General features: G+C 42.0%; 1 protein-coding gene across 2 annotated transcripts in view; it reads right to left on the bottom strand.

Annotated features, from left to right (window-relative positions):
• The window catches only part of vav3a (vav 3 guanine nucleotide exchange factor a), an 88,513-nt gene that overhangs the window by 51,476 nt on the left and 9,615 nt on the right, over positions 1–27,422 (bottom strand). For both annotated transcript variants that reach the window (XM_026179207.2, XM_026179209.2), the window contains exon 2: positions 19,887–20,003. In XM_026179207.2, coding sequence (XP_026034992.2) covers positions 19,887–20,003 — 117 coding nt within the window. The remainder of the gene's footprint in view (positions 1–19,886; positions 20,004–27,422) is intronic.

Raw genomic sequence — 27,422 nt, 5'->3', positions numbered from 1 at the left:
AAAGCTTCAAACGACGCGTCGACTATTAAATCAGTCGTCGACGATTTTGATAGTCGACGTAATCGTGGCAGCCCTAATGTATGTATGTATGTATGTAGATAGATAGATAGATAGATAGATAGATAGATAGATAGATAGATAGATAGATAGATAGATAGATAGATAGATAGATAGATAGATATGACTTGTGCATTAATATTTAATCTTAAAATTGGATCACTGTCACACAGCGACGCCACTGGTTGGATTGTAATGACACGAGTGCCATGTTTGCTCTATTTAGAGGAAGATCAATAGTAACCCATATATCTGTCCTGGAGATCAATCGGAGCCTATTTCTGATCTCCATCGACGGCCTCTTCTTTGTTTATCCTCGCTCATCCTTTCCTTCCTCTCGTGGCGGAGAGCAGATCAAGCAAATGGTTGATGCATTGTGAACGTATAACATGTCAACAGCTTTATTGGTTTCACACACAGCCCAGCACGCTGTCCCAGTTTCCTGCTCTCTGCTTTTACTCCTCCTTTCTGTTTCTCCTTTTCTTTATTTCTAAATCACCGATTGCCAGCTAAAAATAGGCACCACTGTGGAACACATGAAGCTCATCATATTACATGCTTTGCATATAGACTTCCATCTACACGATCAGCTGTCTGGCAAACTCCACATTTAAGATTTTTCTTGTGTAAAACAAACCAGAGGTGTAACACTTGAGGGGCCAGTTTAAACCACACCAAACAAACAGGTGTGAAAGCATCTTGCAGCGTGTTGGCGTCGGCTGCATTCTTCTCTCGCTGCTGTAGCAGTTATTTCAACGATTGCGACGCTCGCTGTCTTGAAGCCGCCTGTGTTTGGAACAGCTTGGGTTTGCTCTCTGCACAAAGACTGTGTCTAAGAGGATGAGTTTGAGGGCGTTAAAGTGAAGGATGCTCTGTGTGTGAGTCGCTGCAGCAGAGGAGAAACTTAAAGCTCCGATTTATCTTTTGGCCCAAACAAAAAAACTAACTAGCTCTGCTAAAACATGCAAAACAATATTATAAAGTTCTGTTAGTCTCATCTACAAATGTCTTTTTTTCATATCAATCGGTCGCTTTGTTTGCTTTTTCTCCACTGCCTCTGTCAGAGGCCGCGCTTGATGAAACTTTAATGAAAGCAAGAAGCTTTCAGTACGTCCAAAAAAAAATCTTGTTTGTATTTTCAGCAAGAAAAACCAAAAAGCTCTTCCAGTTCAACTGCTTTTCCCATCAAACATTTACTGTTAAAGTGGAACAATGTAGAAGAAAAAGCCATCAAACGGCACCACAGAGAGAGTGAACACGATGCACTCTGGTTTATATCGGGTGTAGGTGTAAGTGAGACATGGGGGGTGGAGTACACGTGTTACTTAGACTAATTGATCTCAGTTTGCTTCTTGTGTTTTGTGACTGTGCTGTTGGGCGTGAGATTTATTATTGTTATTTGTGTCTACACACACACACACACACGTGGATGTGGGTGTATGCTTGTTTGGGAGTACATCCAGTTGACGGATGCAGCTGGTGCATAAAATCTAATCCAGATATAAAGGGGAGAATAAAAACCTGATTGGCACAGAAAGAGAGAGCGAGAGCGTGTTTGACAATCAGTGCCACGGCTCATTAAGGCCCATAATACATCATTAGTGTGTTTGGATATACAGATGTATAGCTGATTGGAATGCAGCACACGTCGGCCATTTCCCTGTGTTTTGCTGCCTGCGTCATTTAGACAGCCATTCTCTGCATCAAGCTAACACTGCTTTCCATTATTTCTATGGCAAAAACAACTTCTTTTAAATGACAACAAGAGGCAGTCTCAGAAACCTCAGAGACTGCAGAGTTCCTCCTCTTCAGCTCTTTGAGACGGCTTCTGAGTCAAACCGCAGGGACTTTCAGGTTTAATCAAGTGTCAGACTCAAGGACTTAAAAATGAACCAGGGAACCAGTTTAGCTCAAAAGTTCAAAAAATCAGATCTCTTAAATAACTGCAGGTTTGACAGTGGTCACTAGAGACTGGCTCCAAAAGCGAGTCAGTCCCCGCACACTCCTGACTTCATAACATTAAAAACATGGACATAGCTGCCGTGATGTCACTAACAGGTTTCTAAGGTGCTATTTTGATGAGCAGTGGGTGTGGCCAGAAGGGGGCGTGAAACAGCGAGCTCACTATTAAAAGACTTGTGGTTGACAAGTTGTTAGCCGTTAGCACATTATTAGATCATCTTCCAATTTGAAACACAGCATGGACGTTACTCAGTGTGACCCGACATGAGTGACTGAGCCCATAAACTCATTAGGTCGAGACAGGAAGCGGTTTTCTCACTGACGTCCACAGGACTGGAAGTGTTTTTGCAAACACAGCTATCGCCACCTGGTGGCCTTCAGATGCTACATCCACATTTTATACCATTGATGATCACAAAACACATTTACAGAATAGGTATAAAGTAACTTTTTAAAAATCTTTTTATCTTTACTAAACCTCTCCCGGTGTTTTATTGTGCCAAACACATTTGTTTTTCCAAGAGGAGCACTATAGACTAGGCTTAACTCAACAGAGCTTTTTTTTATCTCATCCACCTTCATACTGGACTCGAGGACATGGCCACTTTGACTGACAGAGGTCGATCAAGTTACTTAGCACTTAGCGTGTATCTCTGTGCGTGTGTGTAATGTACCTATGTGGTAGCTTTTAAACCAGCTTGCTTGCATTTCTCTCTCGTTTCTCCCTATGCTCGCATATTAGTTATTTCCATCTATCGTGAAAATGTCCCACAGCCTAGCCAAGTAAAAACAGCTTTGGTTTCTATCTATTCCAATTAATAACAGATGTGCTGATAACTGGAAACAAGCAGGGATTTTCCTTACCAAAACAAGATTTTGAAAGTGCTATTAATAACTAATTAACTAATTATCTGTAAGTTTGAGGGCTGTTTGATGCTCAAGAACTTGTATTCCAGCATGAAATTAGTGTGATAGCTGACAGCTAATTTAACATCGCAGCTTCACTCCATGTCTTAATTTGAGCTCATCAGTCTCTGTGTAATCCTAGAGCAAATATTCACAACAAACAACAAGCGTCTGAGTTTTGCCTTCATTTCTTTCTCTCAGCAGAGTAAGGTTAGAAGTAAGGTCATCCTCACTGTCCAGGTAAATCACATCAACCTCCACGGACCGCAGCCCCTCAGGACACACACACACAGTCGCTCACACATGTAGTCCCAGCCTCACAAGCAGATCCTTCACTCACACACATGCTTGTCTTCAGCCTCTCTGAATGGTTGACATTCACATCAGTGGGGGAGCGTTTTTCACATGTGATCACACATTTGCATGGTTTTCACACAACGTGAAAAAACACAAAACAAGTGATGTTCCCAAATACACACATCTGATCTGCCAAATCCTCACTTTTCTGGCAGATTATTTAACTCCAGCTGAGCTTCACAGTGCCTGAATCAGCAGGCTGCTCACAACTGGCCAGCAGTAAGCAGACGCGCCAGCACATACATGCACATAGAGAGCGCCGTGAAATCAAGGAAGACCTCATAAGTGAACATGACGTGGTGGAAGACTGAAACACCTTGGCTTTCTTCTTTAGGGAATACCTGCCATGCAGTGAAACCCCTGTGCACATCTAAAACCTGGGCTCTGTCATAAATTTTATGTTTTTGTACATAAATATAACTAATAAAGGTTTTTGCTCATTTAGAATCAATATTGCCAATATTGCTCATGTCTTTCATCTTGTTAACGATTCACATCTCTGTATATGAATGCTAGTTCAATGTCGTTTCTTTGGACAGTCTTTAGCATTTTATCCAGTCTGATGTCTTGAGAGCAAGCACCAGTTTTTTCAGGCTTCTAGTAGAGCAAGCAGAAATCTTTGCATCTGTCATTGTTTATTCATGCAAATTATTTTAAAAGCTAACAAAAAGCTAAATGTTTGTCAGATATGTTCACATCCCGTTTCCCTTTAGCTCTAAAGACACTTTACCTGCATGCATCCAAAGCCTGTTCAAAGGTGTTCGGTGAATACAAACCTGACTACAAACTGACCACAAAAAACTGAAAACTTTCATACATATTTCAGGATGTCAGCGGGGCAGCTTGAGTTCTTGCTGGCAGAGCTGGGACCACATCTGCGCGGGCAGAGGAATCATTTCAGAGATCTGATTGACCAGGAGCGGCGTCTAGCTGTGCGCCTGAGGTAAAATAGTTTTATTTTACTATTTCCACATCATTAGATATTCAGTACTGCTCTGTGTTTTGAGACACAGCAAACTTATTGCCAAATGCAGCATTTGATTGGTCAGATTGGATGTTCGGAAAAAGCACCAAAAAGTTCCAAAAAGTAAAAAAAAACAAAAGTGTGAACAGCTGCATTAAAAAGCAGCAAACCTGGGCGCCAGCTTAGCTCAATGCGTTGAGCGGGTGATCACATGCCAAAGGGCTGAGAGCAGCCAGGCCGGGTTCGAGTCCAACCTGCGTCCTTCGCCGCGTGTCTTCTGTCTTTGCCCCTGCTTTCCTGTCCTCTCTTCATTGTGTCTATCCGGTTGTTCAGGCTGACGTCACTAGCCGTGTCTGGGTCTAAACTCCGCTGCAGGTCCATATATCAAACGATCACTGTGGCATTACTGAGAGTTGAAAAACTGTCTAAAGTCTTTCATCTTTAATAAAATGATCAGCGTTCTGCTCTACCAGGTGTAACAATTGAGTTTAACATCCAGGCATCCATGAAAACGGAATTTATGACATTTAACGGAGTTAGAAGTTAGCAGGGAGTTAGCTCGCTAGCTTCTATCTAAATACAATATAGCATGTCCTGACTGCGGGGTTTTGGAAACAAATTAAAACATACAGCTTTCTTATCACTTCCAACATAAATGAAGACAGAAAACTAAACAGCAGTGACGTTTGTAGGGTTACTGAAGTTTGGCTAGCTGGTATATAATGATGTGCTACGTGACCGCTAGCGACATAGCTATGTTAGCATAATATAAACAAGCTAACTTTTTTTCCACTCGATAAAAGTTAACGTGAGTGTTCTCGGTGGTCAGGAACAAATGTAATCGCATGGCAGGATGCTGTAAAAGGACCAAACTTCAGCCAGGAGAACAACTGAGATAATCCATCCACAATATGAGGTTAGTCATTCATATACTGCTGCATGGGCTGGGCTGTAGTTACATCCTAAGGTTTTAAAAACTGAGCTTAAATAAATGATTAGCGGTAATAAAAGCCGAGGGAGGTCAACAGGGATCACTGACTGTTTTAGGAGCTTTTTGAGATCAAATAGAAGAAAATACATAGCATTAAACATGTTAACAACATAAAAGCCATATTAAACGCAGACTACTTTAGACCCGGAAGTAGGATTCGTCGCGTCATCACTGAACAACCGGATTGAATGAAGTTGAAAAAGGCCAAAAAAGAACAGGCGAGTCTAAAAAATGCTTTTAACATTCAGATAATTCGTGCAGATTTTACAGGTCAACTGTGTCGAGGTCTTAAGGTTGTCCTTGCTGTCCTTGAGCAGCGAAACTGTGGTACATTTTGATATTTTATGGCTACATTTCCACTCTATTTTTTTAATCCACTTTTATGCTCAACAAAAGTGTTTACACAAAAGATTCTCAGCAGTCCTTGCAGGCTAAGATCCTACATACAGAGATGAATCCTTCATGGAGGACCCCCCACTCGAAGTTAGTACGACACAAGCCAGAGCTTCTTGCTATTGTGTTCACTGCTGGTATTATCATTGACTTCATTGCAGCAGCCGTGCTAAAGACATAACCTCATCTCTTCCACCCACTCCTGAGCCAATCTGCAGCACAATCTCCATTGTTTCATCACGTTGACATGACAATATCAGTCCCTCGCTGCTGAAATACTATCTCGCAGTTAACTGGGGATGAAATGAAGCAAACGAGGGGAAAACAATCTCCCCAAAGCCTCTTTGAGGGGAAAATACAAACTGGTTTTAGTAGTGCTTTTCTTTAAGTGAAGCTACAAGGACAGTGTTTAAAGGCTGCACATTTCAGCTCCTAGTTGGGATCATTTGGCGAGCAGAGACTTGAAAGACTGCCAGAAACCTTAACAAAGTGTAAGAGCAAGCTCGAGTGGGATGTCTGTGCTGAAAACGACGTCCTAAGGCGGTCAGTGAAAATCCATATGGACATTCCTCGGCAATTTTTTTTTTTGAGAGCCTTTGATCCTGCAGCGTCCTTCAAAGAGCTTCAGCATGCGCCTCAGTTTTAGTCTGCCCCGTCTCACCCCACAGGATATTATGAACCCAAACGGGGGATGTGAGTGAGTGCTGTGAAAATGGAATCACAGGCAAATTAATTAGAAAACAAGTTTGAGATCTGTTTGGGTCAGGACTGGGACACAAACACGTCCTCGAATGTCTGCTGCTTTTATGTAGGCTGACAAACTGCAGAAGCACAACGGGAGCGCTGATGAATGACAACAGCAACGATCGTTACTCGCTAAAGATTCTCCACAGCTGGCAGACTAACAAAGAAACATGTAAACCGCTTTATATAAAATAGCTGGGTTGTTTTTTAACAGCATTGGCCAAATTGACTTGAATTTAAAACTCAAACTTTTATTCGCTTTTACTTCAGTCGTTTAATTGGGGGCTGAATCCACCGGGGACACCAGGAGAATGTAATTAAGAGCTGGAAGGTCAGAAAAGTCGACAGATCTGTGGTGCACCAGAGAGCCGAGTCTTAGGAGCCACTCAGAAGAGGAAACTGTCGCCCAGTTCAGAGAAGAAACATAGAGCCGGGAGCTTCAGAAGACACATCCTTCGCTCTGCTTTTTTCTTGATTTACAGCCGCTCTGAATGTAGGTAAACAAAGACTGAATCAGGGTTATCAATCTTGTTGCACTTCGCAGAGCTATTCATCGTGCTAGTTTACATGTCAGGTATTTTACGACCTCTTTTCGTCATCGCCGGATTATACTGTCGACTGTCGAGCGGCATGAGCTAAATCCTCAATGAAATGTTACCATAAATCCAAATCTCGGTGGTATAAAGTAATAACGCCTTTCATATTGGCTCCAGACAATAAAAGCAAAGTAAATGCAGACTTTCCTCATGTCAGGCCAGAAGCGTATATTAATATACCACCTTTTATTGGTCATCTTATTATCAAGGGTAGTGTATACAAGATTCAACAAGCTGGATTAAAGCTAATCATCTCATCCAGGATTGTCAAATTAAACTGTGCAATGAAGGAGGCCTGTAAAGTGAAACTTCCCTTTCTGAGAGTGTAAAGACGTTTTACTACACATTTAAGGCTTGCTGTAGTTTTTCCACATAATAAAGAAATGCTGCTTTGGGCTTAAATTGTAAAAAATACATGTGTAAAATTACAGCTCATTGCACTGAAAACCCAGTGTAAAAATCATAAATCACTAGACTAGATAGTTCTGTTATTTAATTGTTGATCCATTACTTTTTTATTTAGGTGTGATATGAATGGCCGTTTATTTCCTCCTTCACATTCTCCAAAACCTTCCAAGGGGCCAGATTGGAGCCTTTGGCGGGCCGATGCTGCCTCCTCGGCCAGGCTTGGCAAACCTCAGGTCTCACCCTGAGTCTACACACCTGAATCAAATGATAAGTTCATCACCAGGCCTCTGGAGAACTTCAAGACATGTTGAGGAGGTAATTTAGCCATTTAAATCAGCTGTGATGGATCAAGGACACATCTAAAACTTGCAGGACAGCAGCCTTTGAGGCCTGGATTTGGACACCACTGTCCTACACCAAATGTTTTGAAAATTGTTGTGAAAATATGATTGGTAATTTTTCTGTATGCAAAGAAGGGAAGTTATGTAATCGCATTATTGGTTCAGCCCACATTTGTTATCAAAACTATATGTGGTTCACAGACTAAAATGAGTTCGACAGACCTGTGCAGATGAAAAAGTAGAGCTGCGAAAGCAGCCCGAGTTAATTCTGATGTAAGTTATGGTAATGTGGAAGCTCTTCTTGATGTACATAACATGACACATCAAACCAACTGATGAAATCGTAAACTGACTCTGAAACTGCAGCCAAAAAAAGGCCAGACTGAATAACCAAATATATTCGTATCCTCTATAATGCAACAAACGTGTCGGCACTTCTGGATCTGTGTTGCTAACGCGCTGGCCGCAAATAGCCAGCTTGTCAGATCTATATGGCATAAGTGGGTTAGCATCATTTAGCATACCCCGAGGAGTTACCATCATAATCACGAGTGCTTAAAAAGGCACTGTTTCAATCAGCCTGTGCAGATTCTGCGCATTAGTCATGCAGCTGTGTGCAATCTTGTTATGGTGTTTTACTTTTGCTTGAATAATTAAACGCCATAAAGGAAAATACATCACTCATCTGTCCATTACGAAGGCTTAGAGGAACTCAGCTACAGAAAAGCAGCTTTCTGATGAGTACATCAACTCTAATAAACTTGTTTGTAGAGGGTTATTTTTAGGGTCTCATCATATATTTGCAGTTAACATTCAATTTTATACATAGTTTTGAGTGGAAAAAAGCAGAAGAAAAATGAGAAATGAATAAAGAAATGCAAAAAAGAGCAAGAACAAAAGCCAGGCTGAGAATTTAAATGGAAAGTAAATGATAGTAGGGTGTAATCTGTTTATGCCAAATTCTGACTCTACCCTCCAAACGTCAGACCAGGCAACCTTTGAGAACTCACTCAGCAATCACAGCCTCGTGTTCCCGTTCTTAGCTGACAGGAGTTACACTCGCTGTGGTCTTCTGCTGCTCTGGCCCATCCGCCTCAAGTCTGACATGGTGTGCGTTCAGAGATGGTCATCTGCATATCTTGGGTTGAAGTTACTGTTCCCTTCCCATCATTTCCAGTCTGTCCATTCTCCTCTAACCTCTGGCAACAACATGGGATTTTCCCCCAGAGAACTGCTGCTCACTGGATATTTTTCGAGCTGCTTCCGTGTTACAAGTAGAAGCTTAAACAGTCAAACCTAAGAAAGCGAGTGCACATAAAACAGCTGCACCGTTTGAGAAATCGCACACATCAGACTCCATTGATTAACACCTCCCCGAAGACACGATCTGCAATGCATCACGCACGCCATCTTCCATCATGCTTCTTTTTATGATGACATGTCCCTAGAAACTAATGAAAAACTGTCCATTTGGAGGCTGTTGTTGAATTTACTGAATCCTATTAGGATTTTAATTGAAGTAAACACACGTTTCCTAATTAAATGAGGGCGCTTCATTGTGTTTAAACAAAAGGAATACTCCTCTGTTGCATGTCTGCCGCTAAAGTCAAGCCAAAATCATCGTTTCTTAAACTGTCTTATGTCCAACAAAAGCAATTTTAGCTGCTTCTCTTGTTTCGTGGATATTGTTTTGATGGATTTATGGATTAAATCTCATCAAATAACCACACAGTGATTAATATTATATTACTATAATCCCCATCAGAATCTTGACCACGTTCACCCAGAAACCCAAACTGCAGCTTTTCATGTAAGATGAATCACACGGCTGCCTTCATGCATTATTTCATTTACTGCGCAAACTTCTCCCCATGTGAGCTCATCAAAACTGCCTCTTTTTTGGATATTATATAACTCGGAGCGGTTGCTACGATGGGATAGAATTCAAAGAGCGTGGAGGATGGAGATTAGCTATTTAGAATCGCCCCCACTTTTGAATGACAGCGCATCCACCCACTCCACCTCCACCACTCCGAAGCAACACAAAGAGGAAAAGACCCCAACCCCCCCTTCCTTCTCCACAGTTGCATCTGGAAAAAGCTTTGTTGACACGCACACAGTCCTCTGCAACGATTCTGCACAATCTTTACATTACAGAAAAGCATCTCGGCGAAATCAGAAGGACGTAAACGTCCCTGTGATTCAGTGCCGTTAGCTCTGACGCAGAGATGACAGATGCTGCCTCCGGCACCTCTTGACAGGTTTTTGGTGAAAGTTTTTAAAGATGTGTCAGCGAGGGATTGCCCTTGTTGAAAACAAAATCTCCCTCATTCATCTCCTTTCAGATGAAGCTAGCGGGCGCCCAGGGGAAACTGGCTGCACAGCGGGGAGAAAGTGGATTGAAGAGAGCGAAATAAACATGCAGAATCTAAACATTCTCGGTGAATCGCTGCTCATCTGGAAGAGAACACTGACCACAGGCAACTCACGTTCTGAATAAATTCACCTCCAACGCTCATCTGTAAGCAGCACAGTGGAGTTTGGGTGTTTCGTCTATGAATAGTGTGTATAAATACGGCTAGTATGGAGAAATCTGAGTTTATTGTGTCACAAAACTTGAAAAAAAGTGGAGTTTCGTGTCAATTAACACATGAAACTCACAGTATGGCACCAGGTCAGCTAAACTGCAAGGATAAGATAAGATAAGATAACCTTTATTAGTCCCACACGTGGGAAATTCGTTTTGTCACAGCAGGAAGTGGACAGTGCAAAAGTTATGAGGCAAAAATTAGAATACAATAAGAATAAATACAGTACACAGCTGTACAGAATAGAATAAAATAAAATACTATATACAGTAGAATAAAATAAAATAAATATACGATAAGATAAAAATAGAATACAAATACAAATACTATATACAACTGAGTAAAAATACAACGATGACAGAAAGGATTATTGCACTTAGTATTATTGCATATGTATGGATGTGTGTGCTTGATCAGTTGATCAGTTGATCAGTTGATCAGTTGGATATCTACCCAGTTAGGAAATATCAACCTTTGTGAATCAATTTTAACTCCTTTGACGCACATTTAACTGACAACAGGTGCACCTGAGAGGCAAAAACTAGACAAGCTCCAAAAAGGAAACAGATTTGCATATGGTGGCCAAGGACTGCTGCTCTCTCTTTCTCCCTCCTGACTGATACCTCCTAGTACTTTTTTGTATTGTTACTAATGTCCTTGATACTGCTGGTAGCTTAAGATGACACCTGCAGCCCATTCATGTGGCACAGACAGTCCAACTTCTTCAGGATGGCACATACGTGGAGATACCCAGATCACCCACTACATGAGGAGAGCTGGATAGAAGCATTAACTTAGAAGTGGAACTGGTATATCTGGTATTTGGAATGGGAGAAGTCCGCCAGGAAACCTACAAAATGACCTTCAGGGCCACTCATATGCTTGTTTTCACCAAACTGTAAGTTTAAGTGCGATCGGTGCTTACAGTCCAGCATTGCATGGCTCAACTGGCATTTTTCGGGGAACACCAGAACTGGGAGATCCACCACCTTGTTGTTTTCACTGATGGCAGCAGATTCACACTGAGGAAATGTGACAGGCGTGAAAGAGTCTGGAGACGTCTGCCTGAAGCATCATTCACAATGACTGGTTTGGAGGGTCTCACTGACCTCAGTGTGGTGGCCGACATCACCCCGACTGCTGAATGAAATCCTGAGACCCACTATCAGACCTTACTGTATGTGGGTACAGTAAGGTCTGATATGGCAGTTTGCACAAATGTAACTGTATCTACGGAGTGATGAGATCAAAAGAGATGGAACAGTAACATTACAAGAAATCTGGATTTTGTCTTCTTTTTTTTTAGCAAACTGCAAAAATAAGACGTCCTGTTCAAAATTTGACTGTTCTTGAGTCTCCAGGGGTTGCTTACAAATCGTATTGCAACAAGACTTCAGGAACTCGAGCCACACGCTTAAGACATCTAACAGCAAAATGTGTTGTTTTAAAAATGTGAGCATCTTTGATTTTGCATGAATTGTATGAACTTTTACGTAACAGAGAAAGATCAAGTTTTTTGTTGCCTTCACAGCCGGATGAAAAGACTCCTCATTATCCAGTTTGTACAAGCAACAATCGTCCCACTACAAATTTTAAGAGCAGATCTCCAGCTACAATTTCCAGGTCCCAACAGGTATTCACGCAAAACAAGAGATAATGGAAGTTGCTTGTAAGGTTGGAAAAGACACTAAACTAATGTCAAAAACTGAAGCAATCCCCGCCGATGAAATGTAGTCCATTACTGCTCGAAATAACAGTTAAACCAAACATTTACGTCATTGTCTTAAGAATGGAAAAAAGAAAATAACAAAAATGCCCTCAAATGCATCTGTAGCATTTAGCCACACTGCGATGTAGGTCAGTAATTCCAGGTAGCGAAACAGTCCATATTGAAGCAGGGGTAAGAAGAAAATCTGTCAGAATGTAGGGCAGAGAGGGGAGGAGGGAGGTTTTCAGTCCTTCGCTTCAGTCTCTGTCGTCTTTCCTGACCGCGGTGGCTTAGCTTCACATGCTCTCTGGCTGGCCCGGTGTCGGCAGTGGCCTAAAAATACCTGCCATGTTTAAACGCCCAGGTAACCTCAATACCGAACAGCAGCCTAACACACAAAGCCTTTACCATAAGAACGCTGCAAGCACAACCGCCGTTGGCCTCTTACTGTTTCCTGATGTCAATCGACATGACAAGAAGGCCACAACTCTCATTTGAGATGCAAACGCAAAGAATTAGAATGACGGTGTTGCTTTTATAAGTAAAAAAAAACCTTCACTGAAGGATCGGTTTAGTAGTGAGCTCCTTTTAAATCTTTTTACAGTAGCACTACCTGAAGGGTTAATGTGTTTCATGCTCAACGGGAGGCTCCCTTTTGAACTGGTATGGGGCAGGGACATACAACACAATGTCTTTACACAAAGATACACACACACACACACCACTGACCAAAAGTGGCAAGAATATAAATATAAATTCCCCTTCCACCCAGTTTTCCAGTCAGAGCACACTCTTTTTCCTCTCTGTGTCATAAACTCTCCCACATTCACACACACACTTCCACTTCCAGGGCCGGAGCCCGGTCACAGGAAGAGTGCGGGCTTGATAGAGCCTGTGGCAGAACAAGACTGAGGAGGTGGAGAGTGGTGGTGGGGGTGGTGGGGAGGAGTCCAATTGTCTAGGCCTGGCTCACCAGAGCACACTTACACAAAATATACTGTAGGCCTCGACAGGCTGGTTGGCACCATGGGGCCACCATGGGTGGTTTGGATTTTAAAGGCATGAGTCAAAATGCAGCACATGCAGACAGATAGCAGTGCACATGCACCCTTACACCTGAAGGCAAATTTGAATATAGAAACAACCCCAGAGGGGTTCTGTGGTGACCGTTTCCTCTTCCTGTTTCCTGCTGCTTACTGAGACTTGAGATGAATCAGTCCTCGGAGGAGTCACTGTAGCATGCACGCAAATATAGAGGCACTCTCACACACTCATATGCAAACACTACAACCTACACTATCAGGCAAGTTTTTCCCTAATTCAACGTTAGAAGGCCAGTGAGGCTTTTCAAATGTCACAGAATTATTGTTTGAGGGCAAGTTTTAGCTTTTCTTTGAGGACGCTGGTAGCCGTGGTGATGAGTCTTAGCTTCTGCCTCACTCTGGCCATGTGAGTGCCGGCCTTCCCCGGTTTCATCTAATTGTCCACAAAAGCTATTACAGTGAGCCTCGTGCTTCCATTCTTCTCTTAATCAGCTTAATTGCAGACATTCAGTTGCCTCCCTGATATATTTAAAAGAAAGTCAAATATGATCATAGTGGATGGAGTATAACCAAAAGCAAAGAAAGGGTTGTTGGAGAAATCTGTGTATGTTTTGTCACCTGTGAGTTGACTAAATGAAAAATGTAATCCAAGGAAAAATTTGCAATGCAGAAATTGGACAGAGCAAGAAATTAAGCATATGTTGTCTTCAGCTCACACATCCATAACCAAAAGATCCCGAGTTCCCATGACAGCCTACTCTTCAGCTCCGTTTGTGTGTGCACAGAGTAAGGTGATGGTTGCCACAAGCTAGGCTTCAACTCAGCTCACACGGAGAGCTCCAACAGATGTCCACAATCATCAAGTTTTTTTCTTTCACACTCTGAAACAATCAAAGAGCCTGCAGCCGGCAAGCAGAGCTGCGGGGGGGGGGGGGGTCTTTAGAAAGACACAACTGGTGTGTGTGTGTGCGTGATGGGTTTTCTGTTTTTTGCACGAGTGCACGCGCTCATGCTTGAAGAAGCCAGTTGTTATGAGAAGTGTGTTTCCAGTGAAATCAGCTGCCGTGCAGTCAGTCACCAGGAGTCCATGAATTATCCACAGAGCTTTCAGCAGGTTCTGTCAAATTGTTTTGGGATTGACTTTAAGCCCAAGTGCACAGCAAGTGAACCAAGGAAGCTTTTTCACACACGCTGGAACTCAAGGTCTACAAAAAGCACTGAATGGCCAACATTTCTCTGGTAACAAGACTGTGGAGAATTCTCTGGAACACCTACTGAACTCAAAGGGATGTAGGATATGATAGCATCCTTCGTGGTTAAAATGTTAGAGTCCTTGAGCCATTCACCTGTGTGAAGTTTCAGATATTTGTGGATGACACCCTTGCATCTCTGAGCTAATTACAGCGAGCCACGTACACAGATCTATGGATTGAGGATGAAGAACAGATTCTCTTCATGCACAAAGTCACTGCAGCACACCAAGAGCGGAAGGAGTATAAATTTTGCAGCTCCATTAAAAGTAGATGTGCCAGTCAGCCAGCATGCACAATGCAACTGGAATGCAGTGATTTTTAAAGTTAAGGCTTGCACATGCATTCTGTACGTTGAAATGTCCACCAGAGAAAGCTGTGGTCTCGAGCCGCCTGCCAATAAAATCTGATTAATTGCTTTTGCAGAGGTTTGGACTGGCTTCTCTCTCTGAAGGCCTCATTTAGCATTAAAAAAACCACACAAAACAGCCATAAACCGAGCTCCTTTCTGTGTTACTGACATCTTTGTAACCTTTTGTTGTGTTGTCACAAAGCAGAAAAGTCATTACACCATGATGGGAGAGAAGGCTACACTTTCAAAGCCAGACTAATTAGTCTGTTGTAGGTGGGTTCACTGCTCCGCGAGGCTGAGAGTTTAATTGCAGGTTTAATCGACTGACACCTACGACACCACCAACCTCCAACGCCATGCTGGAAAGATGTTAGCAACAACCCGTGAGGTATCTCTACCATATCTGGGGCGGAGAACAAAATAATGACCAGCAATTACTCTGATCATAACCCAATTGTAGCCTTTAAAATGTGCCTCCGAAGCAGTTGCGACTCACTGTTCCTGCAGCTCAGCCCTGTGGTGCAGAGATACAACCCGAGGATCCATTAGACATATGATATCTGACCACAGTGATCAGCAGTACAGCTGAAGGACAAAGGAAATAGACAGAGAGGGAGAAATGATGGGGGGGGTGGCTGGTCAGGAGATGCATCAGGCTTTAGTGGATTTCCACAGTTAAATTTATCACAGTCAACTGAGGAGGAAGACAGCAATCAATAACCCCTATCTCCCTGCTGTCCTCCAAGAAGGACAGTTGCTTTCAAGGGTCCAGACCTCTTTTAGACACCCCATCCAAAACATAAAGAACAAAAAAAAGAAATAACCCAAAACAACCTGCATCATATTATATTTAAAAAAGAAAGAAAAGCTAGAAAGCCACTGTTAGAGCAACGGACCTCAACCTTTTCTGCGCCACGGACCGGTTTATGCCTGACAATATTTTCACCGACCGGCCTTTAAGGTGTCGTGGATAAATACAACAAAATAAAACCCGTACCAAAAAAAAAAGATTTATTCATAAAACACGGGAGAAGGGAAACCGGGTTAGCGATAAAAAATGACAATAAAAACCCTGAAAACCATAAATTTCACACCCGAGCCTCAACTCTCACGGCCTGGTACCAAACGGGTCCGTGACCCGGGGGTTGGGGATTGCTGTGTTAGAGGTTGATTCCTGACTGGATACCTGCTCCGTTGTAACCTCTTGCTGATATTATATGAAGACGAAATCAAACTGTAACCGTAGGACTGTGGAAACCTGGAAACCCTTGCCTGATTAATGAAACTAGAACGCGTAATGAAAACGCAGGGATCTGGAAGCAGATGAATGAGTCGGGCGCAGCTGCGAAAACAACAGCATGCAAGAGTAGTCACTCATTACCAGATGATTTACATGACACACAGCTAACAATATGCAGGTGTAGCATCTTCTGGCACATGCAAAGCTGTAGAAAATGGGATACAGTACATAATGGAGGGTTACTATACAGGGGTGGAGGCCTGAGCATCCACCAGTCATCCAGATGACCACAGAACCAAAAAAGCTTGGTCAGCGCAATACTCTTTAAAGACTGGAAACAAAAATCAACTAGCCAGCACTTCTTAAGCTACCGGTTGTTGCACGATCTTGTTTCCTTGAAGTGTAAAAACTGAAGCTGAGAAAAAAAAAAGCGAGTCATTGTTTCCAGGATAAACTGCCCACCATGTGACTGTGTGAGCATGGAAAGATCCCGTCAGCACTTTGATTCTATTTAAAAAACACAAGTTGGAATTAGCAATAAAATAGAAATGAGACAATTAGTCACTGACAGAGATGATGATGGCAGTATGTGTTTTCATTCATTAAAACTTTCCTAACATGTAAAACTTTCACACTAAGCACAAGATGGCACATTTTTCCTATGATATGTAAGGAAAGGTCTTTTTAAAAGCTCATGCATTTTGTGCACATCTTAGCACACAAAAGAGCTTGGAGACAAAACAATATTGTTTCAGTGTGTGTGCAACACAATCAGGCTAGTGATGTCATCTGGGGCACATAAGCTTCAGGATGTAGACAGTACACTGATTACACCCATGTAATAGCTACGCATTGTATTATTATACATTCAGTGGACACACAGTATGGTAAAATGACTGTAACCCTTACAGTGAAACACACGTTGTGGATTCTTCGCCCACGCTGCCAAACACTTCCACAGATATAACAGTGAGGGGATATATCGCAGCTCTATTGCCCTAAATATCGCACACAGATCAACTCTGGAGCCCTCTCGCTCTTCCTCTCTGTCAGCCAGGTGTGTGTCAGTGTGTGCACGGCCTGCACATCCAAGTTTCTGTTCTCCCTGCAGAACCCACAAGCCCTCATGTGTCTACAAGACAGATGTTCAAACCAGATGTTCTTGCACCGAACAGAAAGGTCTGCAGACAGACCTGCTGCTTTTGTCTCTGTGACTGGCTGATATCACGGCGCTGTGCCGAGGCGCGTTCAAATTTCAAAAGCAGTCAGACAGATGCAGCTTTACAAATTAAACGCGCCCTTGATTTTCCTAGTCTGGTCATGTTTTCTAAGGATTTCTCCCTTTAATGCTCCTTCCCAGCTTCTAAAGTAGCAGAGTCAAGGACTTTAATACCTTTCAGATTACACAGTGCGACTGCTGAAGCAGACAGAGATATTCCCAGCACAGACTCTATATCTAAGTCTATAAACTCTCAAATAAACAGGCCAGCTGATGTTTTATTCAGAAGCAGGCCGGCAGCTATTTTTAAAACAACAAAAAAAATAAAATAAAATAAAAAAAACTGAAAAAGTCACGTAAATGGCAGCTTCGCTCATCGCCTGCCCGCCTCGCTCCATTAGCCTCTGCGGAGCCAGCCGAGCGAGGATTACCAACCAGCTTCCAGTCTAATTTCAGAGATGGTAGAGTCACTCAGGGCAAAGTGGGATTCACTCAAGAATCATCGAAGTTCTCCCTCCACCAACTGAAACCAGTGGAGAAAAATCCGGCCAAAATCAGACCCCAGAATGATTCTTCAGCAGCAACACCCTGAACTTATTGCTTTCTGTCTGACTCTATCAGTCTCTCACTGACAGGTTCTGTAAGCCATTGAAACTGTAACCATGCACCAAAAAAAGCTCTACCTCATGTACTACTTCCAAATAAATAGTAGCAGCGGGTTAATGTGGCCAATATCAAAAAAGCAAATTCTATGTAAATCCTTCTATGTGAGAACATTTTAATTTCCTGTTTGAAAGCTTCGAACCAAATATAGTCATGTGAAATATAGTCACAGGACTCTCTACAGTACTGTAAAAAACAACATCCCATGATTCAATAGCTGGTAGAACCACCTTTAGTAGCAAGAAGTTTTCTACATGAGTTTGTACATCATCTTAGAGGGAACACAACCCACTCGTTACAGCATCGCCTCGGCTCATTGAGGTTTGAGGCCATTCATTTACCATATGTGGTGCTTGTACATCATCATGGCCAGATATCGCCACTTCAGTCTCATCCGTACAAAGGATGTTGTTACAGAAGTCATGAGGCTTGTTCAGATTTTGATTTGCAAACATAAGCTGCGCTGCCATGTTCTTTATAGAGTGAAGAGGCTTTTTCTTGGTCATCTTTCAAAGCAAGCCATCCCTGTTCGGTCTTTTTCTAACTGTACTGTCACGAACATGAGGCTCTGACTCTACTGGGACGTCCATTCCTGTAAAGATTGTGACACTGTGTTAACACACACAATGAGGGGTGATGATTTGGTATGAATGCTTCAGACCAACAAACTGCCAAGACCGCTTTATAGAGGTGCTCACACTCACTGATGATCAGTTAATCGAGTCCATTAGAAGCCCCCGACTGCTACTTAACCTCTTAATTCCTATGGAGTCAGTAAGGGTACACAGGACCTTATACAATCCTGTGAAACTGTTCTCTTTCACATTGCTGTAGCTAGCTAACCCAGGATAAAGACTAGAAACAAAACAGCTAGCATGGACCTGCCACCAAATCGTATCTGGTTAACACAGAACTGAAGCCCTGTACAAATCTGTGTTTATCCTATTGGAAGGACAGGAGTTAACAATTGAATAGTAAAATATGAGAATGTACAATTACAAGCATAAATCAACCTTAACATTTGTTTGTTTCTGAGAAGCAAGGATACAGATTTGTATTTGTATTTCGCTCTACCAGGAAATAAAGAAAGGAACATGCCTCAGTCCAAATATCTTTTAATTATAACTGACTTAATGAATGGTTGGCTTAATTTTCTCAGCTACTTAATTCAGTTTAGTACACCAGTTTAAAAACAAAAGCTAGAGAGAAGATGGAGAAGATCTTCATTATGTTCCAATAATTCAAAGCGAGCTGTGAAAGTGTAGCTGAAACACAGAGTTGAACTCTAACACAAGGTGAGCACTGAGTGTTGTTGCTGTGCTCTTCTGAAGTACCCCATTTTAACTTTTTCCTCTCAAGTGTTGCCACCTGACCGGTGAGCTCACAGTGCTCCAGTAGTTAGTGTTTCAGAGTAACTTTTCATTCCTATCGATGCTTTTCAGTCTTTCGCTCTCACATACACACATTTTAAGCTCTGGATTTATGACCCTGTCATCTTGTAAACACATCGTGTGCACCAAAATGCAGCAGCACCCTCTTTCTGCTCAAGCCTGGTATTTCTAAATTAACCTCCTGGGGACTTCCCGAGGGCTGCCGGAGAGCCGCAGACGCTTCCACAGCCCTGCGAGTGAAGACTGAGAGCCCTATCAAAGTAACGAACCGGAGGCCAGACGTTTAACCCCCCCGTTTAACGTCTGCACGCTGACTTTTTTACTTTAATGAGAGGAAGCGATTAAAGTGCTGGGTCATGTTGCTGACTTCAGCTTTACTCGTGATTTGGGAGTGTGAAGCAAGCCAAACTGTGGCCTCAGACTGCATTTATTAGCACCTGTGATGGGAAAACCGGTGTCTTCTAATTACACTTCAGATGCTCTCACAAAGACCAAGTCTGCCTTTTAAGAAAGAAATCACTGAAAGACTAATAAAAATGTAGCTCCAAGTTGCGTGACTTAAAGACAAAGGCAAAAGTGGGTGTAACAGCACATTTGACTAATTCAGAACAGTCTTTGGGGACAGCTGGCGCACACAGCGAGGGTGGATGCAGGCTGCCGATGCCAAAGCCTCCGTCACGTTCTTTATCGGGCCTGTAGCAGTCGTGCCTTACCTTTCCAAAGTCCCTGACGTCAAAGAGGTCAAAGGCCTCAAAGAGCTCGCTTTTCTTCATGCCAAAGACGTCGCTGCACGCTGCCAGGAAAGTCCTGATGTTCTTCAGGCACAGGAACTGTGTCGGGGAGACAGAAAAGGTTCATGTGTCAGTGGCAGGACGGTAAATTTACAGGCAGTATCGTGATGTTTCACTTTTCTTTCCAAATGGCTGCGTGTCTGTGCGCGTGTCTTTATGACATCACCGTACAGTTTCTGCTTTTTGGATAGTGCTTGACAGCTTTCACTCTCGCTGTCAAATCAGGCCACGCAGTTTAAGACAATGGAGGGCCGCAGCTCTGAGAGAGGGGGGAAGCTGTGCTTAAAGGCGTCGTGTTTCACTAATATGATGTATCTGCTGTTGAAATAAGTACTACATAATAAAGGAAAAGATAATTCAACAGAGCAGGGAGAGAAAGGCCGAGATCTTGGTTACTCCTCCCCATACAGTACATCGTCTCTGCTATCGTCATGTAAACGAAACAGAAATTTTAAGAAACGTCCTTATTATTGACTTATCAGTTGAATAGTTGGCTAACTGCACATGCCACGTGTATACACTAATTATGTCATTGCATTATCTGGATCTCACAGTCTAAACTGAGTCAAAACCTCCATAAAGTTATGATTGTGATGTTTATCTTCAGCAAATTGCTGCACAAGAGCAAATTAAAAGCTAAAATCCCAAGAGAAATTGGTTATTTCAAATACAATTTAAAAAGCAATGCTTCAAACACAGCTCATTAACAATCACCAAACATATAAGCTGGCTGGTTATAGTTGCTGCATTTCCAAATTCAAAAGTACATTACTAACATTAATGCATAGCTACATAACTCTTGTACATTTGATAATATTGGGCGCACAGGCAAGTACATCTGTATATATACTGTTGTGGTGTGTTTATGTTCAGCCTCCATTTCAGCTTTGGACAATGTGCTGCGTTAAATCACTTTCAAAGTGGCTAAATGTTGAAAGATAGTTTGAGAAAGAGCTGAAAGACGTTACACTAGCGTTATTTATTTTTAAACTGAAGGTTTATTGTGTCCCTGATATAAAGTTGGAAGTAAATAAGTACAAAAACTGAAGAAAACAGAAGCATTTATTGGTATTGGCACTAGCTATTGGAGCCAGATAATATTTAAATATTATCAGCTAATATTCGCTATTTGCCAATCTATCAGTATCAGCATTTATATTGTCCAATAGATTTATCTATATAAATTTATCTCTCTATATATATATTAGTCAGCATTGACGCAGACTGATCCGCGTTAATGCATTAAAATGGGCTAATCCGCGTTACAAGCAGATCAATCCGTGTAAGGGGTTACTCGGCGATAACAAGTTAATGTGGCGTTAACGGCGTCATCATGGCTAACGTGATTAACAATTAACCCATCTGGAGCTCAGATTGATTCAAAATCCCTGAAATGCCTCTGTCAACATATTTTGGGTAGTTTATATACGTATATATATATATATATATATACGTATATTTTGTCCACTAGAGGGCAATTTCCCAGTTGGCAACACGTGTTTGGAACGCCACAAATACAACAACCAGCTGATTCAAACAGAGTCAGATAGAGTGTGAACAAGTAAATAATCGTACATAGTAAATGTTAAGGAAATCTGTTTATGTATCATGTGTATGGAAAAGAATTATTGGCTCATATATCGATATATCACATTGTAAAATCAACAAATATCGGTACTGTTCTTAAAAATCCTATATCTGTTGGGCTCTACTAGGTATGGACAAAGTGTTGTTTTAAACCTCACCACCGGTACGCGTAACAGACATCTGTAACATCTGACGCCATTGTTTCATTGTTGTGTTGCCAACAGGGAGACTGTGGAGTGCCCTCTTGAGGACAAATTATGCAAAATCAACACTAGTTAGATGGATGAAGGGTGTTTCTTCCGTCTCTTTTTTACCCTTTTGTTTATTGAATATTTCAGTCTGATAATGACAGATTAGCAAATAGCTGATTTGGTCTGACCACAGACTGAATGTGAATACTCTAAAGCTACTTTCAGCTGCTCTTTTATTCACAAGGTGTAACCATAGCGTGTTTGATTTGGCTCTTAATGATGCAGCCTAATGGAGATTTGTCTCTTCCGAGGACCAAACTGAGGATCTGAGGATTTCACCTCAAAATCTGCCACTATAGTAATTTTTCTGCTGAGCACAGACGTCTATTTTCCATACTAGGCAACAAGGTTATTAGCAGGCAAGCAGCACAATGCAAATACACTAATGAAGATGAAAAGAAACTCTTTCTGAGCCTTAGAGCTTAATTACAGCTGAGGGTGCACGTTGACACGTGAAAATTGAATCAAATGATCAATAAGTAACTCTACTAATAAACAAGGTCATTTACTGAGCGTGCAAGTGTTTTGCTTCATCTGCAGCTTGAAACTTTTGCTAATGATCTTAATGGAGTTCAGCCCAGAAACTGTTTATCCATATTATGTGGAACCACTGAAAAACACGGGTGGGGGGGTAAGGTCTAAAGTATTAAGTAAAAGATGTTTAACACTGTTTTCGTAGAACTGCTGGCACTAAGTGAGTGAAGGGGGGTGATGTCAACACACAGGGCTTAACCAGCATGCAGCATCCGCGACTTAGCCTTCCCGTAGTTAATACAGGATGGAAGACAAAAAAAGGATGCTGATGTAAGAGATGTTTCCGAAAGTTCTGATTTTGTACTGGTTTTGGCCACACCACTATGCACCAAATTGCTGGGAACACTTTTTTGGTTGTTTGTTTGCTTTACATCCGAGCATTATTAGACGTGTTACATGACAAAATGACACTTACGTGATGGAACTATCAGTAAATCAATACTTACACGTCAGGTACTAAGACAACACAATATCACAGCCAACACAGAGTCACAACAGGAACGGCTGTGTGGTTTCAGCTTGTGCATTTGAGCAGTGACGACTTATGGTCAAACCAGGACAAAGGGATCAGAGTCTACAATGAATGTAGACAACTGAAAGCACTGCACTGCTGTGTATATATCAGCAGCTGTGAAGTAAGATAGACTAACTTCATTGCCCATCAGCACCGTCAGCTTTGTAAAATGTCTGAAAAATCTCAGGAGCATCTGAATTAGGGGCAGAAACACTCGGTTACTTTAGGTGACAGCCATGTTTAATTGCGTGGAAGCATTTTAGGAGAAATACAGCTTGTTTTTCTAAAGGCCACGATCTTTCTATAGGTCCTTTTTTTTAGTTTTTTATTTGAGTATCTTAAAAGAGACTGTCTTCTTCTTTTTCTTCTTGGGTAACAAGTTCGCAGGAAACAGATTTCATTCGCTGTTTCCTGCTTGCTAAACAGACCACATATATGAGTCCATACCTTTAGGCCTGACTGCAATCATGTATGGCAACTTTTGGTAAACTAATTGAGTCAGTGTCGCCTCAGAAAACTAGGAGCACGGGAAAGGATGCAAAGCAGCCCAGAGTTACTCTGTTATGCGTGACACACCTTCCCTCTCATGGTACGACGCAGAATCAGATTTGTCTGTGCGGAGCATGTCCACGCATCAAATATAAAATGCCTCTCTGCCGCAATTGAATTACACTTTACAGATGGCTTCACAGGAGAAAGAAAAGCCCCCAGCCAGCGAGCTCCAGATAAGAGTAGAGCAGCAAGCAAGCACTGAGTGAATAATATTGAATGTTTACACTTGTACACATCACTTTCTTTTATCAGACAAGCACATCTTGTCTGCCTGGAGTCTCTGGAGAGTCCCAAAGGACCTCACTATATTATCTAAGGGAAGCAGCTTCACAGAGGACATGCTATATGAAAGACAGCTTCTCTACTGCACTGAGCCGAAGACAGCAAAGAGGGAATTGTATTAACAAGAGTGGAGCAGGATGAGGCAACCGCTAACTGTTCCACTGGCAGCTTTTGTTCTGCAATAGTGACTCTCTGGGGCGCAAGAATCGAAGGGCCTTATGTGTAAGTGTGTGCATGCGTGTGTGTGCGTACATATGAATCCAGACTCCATGTCCAGGCCAATGAGAGAGTGAGTTCTAAAAGAAAATTTCAAAAAATCTGAATTTGCCATTAAGAGAAAGTCTGATATTCACCAGTCAGCCATAACATTAAGACCACTGACAGGTGGGGTGAATAACATCAGTCATGTTTCAGTGCGATCTTCCGCATTCACGCGGATGTTAACATGACGAGGCGACCCACTTAAACCTTAGACACCAAGAACATCAACCAAACTGCATTTCCCAGTGGCAGCAGCCTCATCCAGCAAGCACAAGGAGAGATTGTGCCTTGCCATAACGTCAAAACAGCTCAAAAAACAGACTTGAGAGCTGGAGACAATTGCATGGCCAAAATCCCTAATGTGAGAAAAGATTCACAAATCAGCAGCTCAACCCATGAAGTCCAAAAAAACTTAGAGCTTCAGAATATCCCAGCTTAAAGTGGTTTTAGCATCTGTGGCTAACCCACACGCAAGCTAACATTAGCTTGCAGGTGGAAGCTAAGTGCGTAGAGAAGATGAACTAAAAAGATGTTTCAGAAAGATCCAAGAATTAAATAGTTTAAGTAAACAGAGTCCCCTGAGATTACAGACTTCCTTTACTACTACACTCACTGGGGATCGATCCTCTGGCTGGAAAGCTAGATCGTTGCTAGCTATATCTAGACCGTAAAACTCTGAAAACCTTTACCGCAACCTACAGCGTAAACTATGTGCAATGTAACTACACATCAGGACGCTACAGTCCGCAACTATCGTCAATGTCCTGTTCGATTGTGACTTCACAATTGTCACTAGTCTGTCTTGTATCAATTGAGGTAATGTACAAAGTGAAAAACCTTGAGGATGAAATATGTTAGCCTCTAAAAAAACTGACTACAACAAAGGCTTTTTAAAAATCCCAGCAGGTTGATTGTTACTTTTGGCTGGTACTGCATATAAAACACCAGGACAGGAGTACAAGGTAATTAACAAATAATGCACCGCCAAAAGATTAAAGCAACGATGTCGACCACTTGTGTAGATTACGTTCTAGGCTCTACAAAGATTTCCTGCTAAATAAGTCTAAATAAGGGCTTGTTCGAAGTTTGTACTTTGTCTTATTTATTTGATGCTTTTCTTTTATGTCTTTTCCTTTTCAGACCCCAACTAAGCCTGGTTGAACTGAAAACGTCTTTAAAATGCTGTTAAAACAGGGTTAACATTTGCAGTATCTTTGGGGTTTTATGTCTCTCACATCCAGTCCCAAAAACAGATTTTACTCTATTTTGCAAGTAAAACTTATGACGTGACGTTGTGACACGGTGTCCCCTGCAGCGACCCTTATCAAACACGCTTGTTTTTGTCGTGTATTTACGAAATAGGACGAGCAGTAGCTTTATTTAAAAGCCTTCAATTCAAATATGTTCCTACTGAAACTGCACAGCATCCAAGGCAGATGCATCCAACGATGTTCATGCACCTATTTCTGTACTTCAGTGAAAACAGCAAACAGCTTCATTGTGGAGAACAAGGATTTAAAGACAGATTAGGCTGTGAAGTCTCAGCAGGGAGCTCCAAACACGCGCCAGTTAGGTTTGGATAAAATGCATAGTTTATACAGTACAAGACTGATGTATGGTGGGCTTAAAATCTTACAAGTGCATTTCATTTCTGAGACCAACCATGTGGAAGTCAAAGAGAAAAAATCCTGTATATCAATGTAGTGTTTTTGTCCCCTGTCCCTGTATCCACAGTAAGTCTCCAGTTTCTGCTCATGTATTCCTTGATACAAGCCTAAGTTCCATAGCAACAAGCCGGAGCCTTTTATGGGCCCTGTGTGGATTGTGTTGCTTAATGAAATCCTGGTCTCATTCTCTCACAGATATACACAATGAAATACAGCCAGACGTTTGGCCATCGCCCCACATGAACCTTGTTTATGATCAATTAATTACAAAGCATATTTTGCAGAGGGACCCAAAGCTTTGTGCAAAGAATTCAAATTCTCAGGTAAGAGCTCCCCAAATGTCATCTGCTTGCTGACAGCAAAATGGGACAACAAAGAGGAAACCATGAAATGTAGAGGAGATATATACATTAGGTGTATTGTGTTTGACTGTCTTGCCACTTTCCATCACTCAGATATTGTATCCGGTGTGAATTACATCATGTGCGCAGGCCTGATCTGTGGAGCTCTTTTGCCAAGACTCTTAAGTCATAACCGGTGGGTGAGATATCACTATCCAAGCGCTCGGGTCACATCCATGTCATGTAGGAGCTTTTGTCAGCTGTGTAACCAGGAAACGGGAGGTGGGAGGCAGGCAGAGGTCTGCTGACACTGTCAAAAACACTCCTTTCTCTCTCCGCCTGGGCTTGGGATCATCACAACAGGCAGCCTAGCCAGCCAGACGCTCATCATCTTACTCAGCCTCACAGAATATTATCAGCGAGCATTCAGCAGCTTTTCTTTCTGGTGTAAAGCAATAACCCCGTTTTTTAAAGTGCACTAAAACTGCACAGCTTTTGCTTTACAATAAAATTCAACGCAGTGTCTCATTCCCCATTATTCTCCCATTCACTCGTGACTCTGAATATTCCCTGCTAGTTAACGACAACTTCTTTACCACCTCTTCATCAACAGCTTTTTTTTTTTTCATATGTGACTAGGCTCATTGGTTCCCACTCCCTTTGGACGTGGCGAGCTTTAAAAGTCATCTGTGTGTCCAGGAGCTCTACGCGGTGCTCCAGCTAATCCTTCCATTCAGTATGCAGAGTAATTGTGACGGACAAGCATTATGGTATCAACGAGAGTGAGAGAAAATGAGAATGTGCAGGTTTTTCCCAGCTGAATGACTCAAGCTAAACACTCATTTTGAACTAAGAATGGAAAAGTGTGTAATTTAAAAAGGGTAATTTATGATGGCAGAAACATGAACCTTTGTCATTATTAATCACTCTGTCGATGATGGTTGGTCACGAGCAGATGGTCCATGTTCCCGTCGCCTAGGTAACCCACTAATGTTTTTACCACCCTGTCATATCTAATCAACTACATCCTTCGCTCTCATTGGTAGTCACTTCACTCCCTTCCCTCAAAATTGAAAAAAGTTTATCTGGTAAAATAAACTGTTAAAAGTTCGTGAATGTCGTTGGTTTTCTATAGTCTCTGATCACCACATCACTTTATTGACACCCCCGTCACTCTACAGGTTCTTTCAGCTGACTGTTTAGGATCATTGATCTGATCAGCCTGAATCACAGATGAAGCAGCCAGTTATTTTCAATGCAGATGTTCTGCATCATATACAACCTTCCTAACAGCAAAAAAATACAGAAAAATTAGGTACATGTCTCATAAACGGCCAAAGAGCTGTTTATGAGAAAAAGTTGCCATGTTAACGTTAATGTTTCATTGTAAATATACAGAATAGTAAGCATCATGAGTCAAACCTCAGTCACACTAGAGTAAAAATAGGTCCACAACCACCCAAGAAACT

Source organism: Astatotilapia calliptera, chromosome 9, assembly GCF_964374335.1.
Source record: "Astatotilapia calliptera chromosome 9, fAstCal68.1, whole genome shotgun sequence".
Lineage (NCBI taxonomy): Eukaryota > Metazoa > Chordata > Actinopteri > Cichliformes > Cichlidae > Astatotilapia > Astatotilapia calliptera.
The sequence above is the reverse complement of the archived record's forward strand: the minus strand, read 5'-3'. Positions and strand labels throughout refer to the sequence as shown.